Source organism: Micropterus dolomieu, linkage group LG23, assembly GCF_021292245.1.
Source record: "Micropterus dolomieu isolate WLL.071019.BEF.003 ecotype Adirondacks linkage group LG23, ASM2129224v1, whole genome shotgun sequence".
Lineage (NCBI taxonomy): Eukaryota > Metazoa > Chordata > Actinopteri > Centrarchiformes > Centrarchidae > Micropterus > Micropterus dolomieu.
Genome location: NC_060172.1, coordinates 4,924,957 through 4,931,821, shown reverse-complemented (window position 1 = coordinate 4,931,821; position 6,865 = coordinate 4,924,957). Strand labels below are relative to the sequence as shown.

General features: G+C 42.0%; 1 protein-coding gene across 1 annotated transcript in view; it reads right to left on the bottom strand.

Moving 5' to 3' along the window:
* Positions 1-2,443: 2,443 nt before the first annotated feature.
* Positions 2,444-6,865, bottom strand: part of LOC123963026 (olfactory receptor 10J4-like) — an 8,259-nt gene continuing 3,837 nt past the window's right edge. The window contains exons 3-4 of the mRNA XM_046039545.1: positions 6,269-6,865; positions 2,444-2,647 (exon numbers count right to left, since the gene is read on the bottom strand). The exon at positions 6,269-6,865 is cut by the window's right edge and continues 3 nt beyond it. Of these exons, the coding sequence (XP_045895501.1) occupies positions 2,444-2,647; positions 6,269-6,865 (801 nt within the window). The remainder of the gene's footprint in view (positions 2,648-6,268) is intronic.

The following is a 6,865-nucleotide window of genomic DNA, read 5'->3' as shown; positions in this document are numbered from 1 at the left end:
GCTCTGGCCGTCATGTCGCTGTGCGCGGATAGAGCCACACAGACGCAGTTCAGGCAGCTAGCTCCTGTCCTCATTCCATCTGTGTCTGTGTGATTCAGTGCAGGTAACAATGTGCAGATTGATGGCAATCTAAGCTTAACATTTAGTCTACAGACATCTTTCATTTAGCTTGTTGTACATCTAGCTTTGCCAAGCTAGTGTTGGCGCGGTGGGCTTTTAATAACACAGAAGATGAGAGACGTGGTCAGAGCGGATCAATTAACTCCTTCTACATGTTATGCTCGTTTAATGGATGTATTGACAAAGTTGTCTTTTACTCTTGAGGTTTTGTTGCACATACTGCAGTGGCTTGGAGTTACCTTCACTTCAACGTGTCCACGACCTATCTCTGTGCTCGCCACTGTTCCTGCGTGTGAGCCCACATGTATGTGTTCGTGTGCGCGAGGCAACACAAAGCAGCGGAGGCTGCATCCTGATAATAAACGGTCTTCAGCCCCAGGCCTGTTTAACACCATGCTTCAGTGCCCATCTAGTATCTGATTAAACATGTAAATTGCCTGCCTGCTCTGTTCTGTACAGGGGTTCTTTACTGCGGCTCTCTCCCTCGGGCTTTCCATGTATGCACATGGATGGACAGGGAGGTGCTCTCCCTACCTTAAGACTTTTCCACATAGCCATGTGGAAGGGCAGGGAGCTGCTCTCCCCGACTCATGGCTTTCCATGTAGGCAGGGAGATCCCAGAACAGAGCCATACCGCCAAATATAATTCAGTCAGTCAGTCTTTGATGAAAGTTATCCTGACTAAACAGTTGATTTAATCATTAAATATTTTTATTTACACATATCCATTCCAACCAACTGATGTCTCCACACAGTTCGAAGCGTACAGCCACTGACCCAGCTGCTATATTTGATGTGTTGTGAGAGTGTCACATTCTGCCTGTAGGCTATGTTAAGTTTAGTGCTCTGTGAGTTCTTGGTCAGTTGAGTATCTTTTACATAGTCTGTTTGGGGTTCGGTCCTGTCTGTTGTCCTGCATCCAGTCTGTTAGTGTTATTGTGAGCTCGGCCTGATTTGTTGTCTGTTTGGTTATTATCATTCTGTGTTTATCTCTTTTGTTCAGTTATCTTAGTCTGTTGTGGAGTTTATCTGAGTTTGTCTGTGTTGTCCTGTTATCTTGTCGTCCTTAGCTGCTCTGGTTATTAGTTTGATCTCTGTTGGTTTTGTTGCTAACACCTTGCGTTAGACTCCCTGTTGCTGTCCTGTTTAAACTTTAGCAGTTTAGCAGTTGGTCCATGTTTTCAGTTTTTGCATTTTGTTCCTTGCCTTGTGTTTTCTGTATAGCCTTGTTTGTTCCATGGTTCATTTGCATGTTCAGTGTTTGCTCACTTAGCATCTGTGCTGTCTTGTATCTTAGGTTTAACCCTTTTAGTTCTGTGTCTGAGTTCATGTCTTAGTGTTTACTCTTGGTCTGTGTACTTCTGTGTTTGTTGTTATTTTGCCCATGTCGGCTCTGTGTTATGTTCTTAGTTCAGTCTGTTTTCCCTGTTACGTTGTAGTCTATCTGTATGATTAGTATTTAGTCTGTTCTGTGTTCCAGTATGCTTCTTTTCTTGTGTCAGTTGCCTGTGCCTTGTGTTCAGTGTTCAGTCTGCTTGTTTCAGTTCTGTTCCTGTTTGGATCTGTGCCATCCTAAGTTCTTGTCTTATTCTGTTTCTATCTATTCTGTTCCCCCAGTAATCCCTCTGCCTGCCTGTCTCTCTGTTTTCCCCTGCTGTCTCTCTGACTGCCTGTCTCCTTAGTCCTGATTCCTGTCACCTGTGCTGCTCCCGCCCTGCTTATTAATCCCTGTGTATATGTTTGGTGTTTCTGTTTAGTCCCTTTCTGGTCATTGTAGCGTGTATACGTTCTGTCGTGTCTTGTGTGGAGTGTCCTGCCTGTTGCTCTGCTGCTTAGTCTGTTGTACTGTGGATTCCTCAACTGCCTTTAAGCCTGATATCCTGCTTTTGTTTGTATTAAAGTCCCTGAACTGCCTCTCCGCTCCTGTGTCTGTGTCTGTGTCTCTCACCTGCTTTGCACTCACCCTCAATCGTGACAGAGAGTGGGTTAATGCTATTAGGATAAGCATAAGTTGTAAACAGCAAAGCATTGTACAAATTACTTCTGAGACATACGGTATTCACACAGTAGTAGGGGGGAAAAAAACATTAATTTATTTTTATATTGGTCCATCCATCATATCAGGTCAAAACAGCTTTCCAACGAAAAGGGATGATGATTAACTTATTCATTTAAAAGGTTCATAGACTAGTTTAATGTGAATAAAATCATTAAAAGTCCTAAGATTTGTGTATAGACAACTGAACAAACACACAATATACAATTCTAAAAAGACTGATCAATAAAGCCTTATTTCCAAATAAATGTTTGTGCAAGACAGTATCTACAGGACCCCTGGATGTTGAGTTGGCAGGTTTCCCATCCAGGACCCTGTGTTGACATCCTTCGTGCGTAACACAGTAGCAATTCTGAACCTATGCATAGTTCTTCTGATTGACTCTCGCAGTTCCTTGTTCCTCAGACTGTAGATCATCGGGTTTAGTAAAGGAGTTAGAGCGGTGAACAGCACAGCCACAATGATACGAACCTAAAACAATAAAATGTGAAGCTTTATTGAACATGCACAGTTCAATGTGGATTTTTGGCATTTGTCCCCGCTAGCAGCAGATCCTTCTGGTGATCCCCAAATGGCAATGTAGCATCAACAAGACAAACATTTACATTTAATTTGGTGTGGATATTCATCATTATCATCTAGATAAATCCAAGGAGTCAGGGCAGATTACAACACAGTCTCAATGATGGATGCAACTGCAATTTGGGAGCATTCTTTTTCATTTCAGATCTTCGCCTTGACACTTATGGTCCCAAAACAATCATGGACCTAGTTGGGTCATTGGGTAGTTGGGACTCCATGACCATTACAGTAAATATCCCAAAAAACAATTTGGTTGACAAATTATCTTGAAGACCAAATGGCCAGATTCTTGTGAAATTTACGGTTGACCAGGAGCAGGTTGCACCAACCAAACTTAAACCTGGGCTTAACTGCGCCTGGTCTTAGTGGTGCACATTCATGTAAATGGCCACAGAACTATAGCTGTTGCCTAGCAGCATGCATTGCTTGGTTACGTTGTAAACTATCTTCTGCTGTTTTGTTAACTTGTAGCCCTATCAATGGAGGATCAAAGAAAAAGGAAAGGAAATTTCACCGACATTGAATACGAAAGTTCCTCCGGCACCGGATGATGACATATATATCATCATCATCATCAGATATAGATATCACCTACACATTATGCTTCAATTGTGATGAGAGGTTACTGTTTTGGTTATGTCATAGTATGAGCTTCTATATTATTTCCTGTTTTGTTCTTGACTGGGCTGGCTGTGATTTTGGTTTTCTGGTTGGGGTTTTGTGATTTCTGTATTGGTTTGTTTGGTCATGTCCTGGATTATGTTCTGTTTTGCATTTGTTTAGTGTCTTTACTGTAATTATCGGCCTCTGTTCCTTGTCTCTGCTTCTTGTCTGTGTCTGCCCTGATTGCCCTGATGTAGCTCAGCTGTGCTTGATTACCCTGTCTGCCTGGTGTCTGTTGTTCTGTATTGTTCAGTATTTAAGCCTTCGGTTCTGTTTAGTCTTTGTTGTTTCTGTATCCGATGTTGTGCTCCCTGCCTGTCTTTGTGTTCACCCCGCTTTGGATTATGCCGGTGTTGGATGTCAGCCTGAGTTTGACCTCCTCATCATAGCTTGTAAGCCTTATTATTTTTGTTAATAAATTCCATACTGCATCTGAAGTGACTGCATCAGTGTCCTTCCCTCTGTTCCTACCTCGACACCTGACCATCCTGACAGTTACTTGTTAAGTGAGACAATTGGTAAATGGATGGGAGAGGTACCTCCCATCTGGTGAGATACTTGCACAAAATGTTTGCTTTTCTGGTAGGCACCCCATCCGTATCATGGTCATCTATCTTTGAACCCTCGCACTGCTGTTCTTCTTCAACCGCTCTTCTTCTTTTCATTTTATTGGTGTGTGCTGTTTAAGTGATTGCATGTCAAATTTTTGGTTACACCTACATACTGCCACCTGCTTTACCAGAGAGAAATGTAGTAAATATTTCAAATAGGCTACACCCAGAAGGATTTTTAAAAACAGTTCTAAAATACAGGAGATTTACAGGAAAAACAATTAGGGGTGACGAGTATGAATGTACTGAAATATGCATGCTTTGACTAGTTTGACTACACAAGTTCTCTTTTTGCACCACCCCCAGAGCACCTCTACTCTAAGAACAGGAAAATTATCAGTATGTTTTGTTGTTCTGTCTGAACTGTTTTGTAATGCATAATAAACAATGCAGCTTCTATTAGCATGCATTAGCAAAACGTTTACTTTTGACAACAAGACTAAGGGGGAGCTTCACAACTGAAAGTCCGCACCAAGGTCCGAACCAAAGTTCACGGTTTGATACATTCGGTTAGTTTTGGTTTGGTTTCACACAGCAATTATACAAGAGCACCAAAGAACTTTACATGACATATTTGTGTCCTGTAGTCATCATCTATGTGGGCTGCATCTCCCTACACTTGACTTTGATTGGTTTGTAAACAGTTCTGCAGTTAGCTTTGACAAGAGAGAATAAATGAGGGATGAACAGATGCATATCCTTGCCACTATATTGTTGTTATTCTTATGGAATTACTACCTGCAGCACCAACTTAACTCGAGGATATTTCAAATTTGCCAAATGTCTTCATTGTGCAAAAACTATATCTTCTCCGGTAGGCAAAGAGAAGACAAGAAAACAATCCTTCTGTACCTCCGTTTAAGGAGATACCAAAGAGCTGGTGACAATTTTCTTTCATAGGAGATTTATGATTGTGTCCTTATTTCACTGCATTTCTTCATGAATTTGTTTGTTTTCATTTTACACGGGAACCACCGAACTTCCTGTAAATAACCTGAAAGTCCGAACCATCCAAAAAATGCTTTCACACTAGAAATGTACTGACAGAGACTACCTCTTTTGTCCACCTTTTACTGTGTTTTATGTATGGTCTTATCTTCTGGTCTTCTGGTCTTATCTATCGTCTATTATTTTCATTGATTGATTATATATTTCTGTTTTAATTGTTTTTGTGTCATCTGTTTTTATATATTTTTATTTTGATGTCTTTATATTTCTGCTTCTCCTTCTCTCATCAGTACACATACATACTGAAATGTGCTCTATAAATTAAATTGACTTGACTCGACCAAATTTCATTTGTTTGGTCCAGACTGTGGTCCGGGGAAAGTTTTCACTGTAATTCTGTAATTTTGGTTCAGATCAAACTGAAAAGTCTGAAAGTCTGGACCAAGGTTGATGTGAAAGTGTTCAGTCATGCTTCTCTGTGAGGCTATACTTAGACACAGTGGAATTTTAAGCGTAATGCTAACATGAGCATGCTAACATGCTGGTGTTTAGCATGTATAATGTTCACCATGTTTACCATTTTTCTTTAGTGTTTTTTCAACATTTGAAATGGTATTACAAATATGGTGGGGATATCAAAACCACAACATGGTCTGGGCATCCTGGATATCTGAACGAAATTTAAAGGCAATCCATACTATAGTTGTTGACCTATTTCAGTCCGTACCAGTGGTGGCCCAACCTTCAGACTGCTAGAGTGGTCGACCTACTTTATTTCCAAAGCTCTCAATCACATCTCGTGGTCTTCTACAGGAGATGGAGTTGCTTGTGGTGGAAGTGGATGAGTTGCTCATCATGCAAATTAATTAAGGAGTGAGGAAGTTCTTCTCATCTCACAAAACTCCTGTACCCGAATATTCAAGTTCCACACTTTTCCACAGGCAATTTGCTCAAGCTGAACCATCTGGTATCTCTATGGTAGGTCAAGCTTTTGTGTTCGGTGTCATGGTCCTCCAATGCAACAAACTGTCTGCGGTTTACGGTAACAGAAATTCAATATGTAGGGTACATGATAAAAACTGAAACATCTAGGCCTACCTGACAACTCAGCAACTTTACAGCCACAGGATGTGGCTAAAAGCTTTGCAAACACAATTTAAGTGGACCTAGTCTAGTTTATTTTTTGTTACACTGCTGCTTCCAGGTCACAAAAGAACCTTTGCTAGTGTTTCTTTATACATGTACTAACACAAAGGTAACTATTACAGCTGAATAATTGATCTTGTACCTCTGATGAGAAGTTTACCACCCGGTAGGAGATGTATACACATGAGGCCGAGCTGTAAGCGATGGACACCACAGTTAGGTGAGTGGCACACGTCCCGAAGGCCTTCAGCCTCTGAGCAACACCCATCTTCAACATGGAAAGACCAATCAGGACATATGAGGTGAGGATGAGAACTCCTGTGGTCAGTAGGGCCAATATGGCACAGGACAAGGACACAATATTATCCACAGAGGTGTCAGCACACACCAGCCGCCTGACAGATGATGGGTCGCACCAGCCATTCTTCACCACGTTGGGGCCGCAGTAAGGCCGCTGCCAGCTCATGGAGGTGGCTGGCAATGTGCAGAATATGCTGAAGCCCCAGGCTCCTGCGATGAGGAGCAGCTGGACGGGCCGGGTCATGATGGCGGCATAGCGCAGAGGGTTGCAGATGGCAACGTAGCGGTCGTACGCCATTACAGTCAGGATGGCTTTTTCAGTAACCCCTAGCTGTATGACAAAATGCATCTGGAGGAAGCAACCCACGACGGAAATGGTATTCATGTCTGTCAGGAAGCCAGACAGCATTTTGGGGATGGTGGTGGTGGTGTAGAGTAT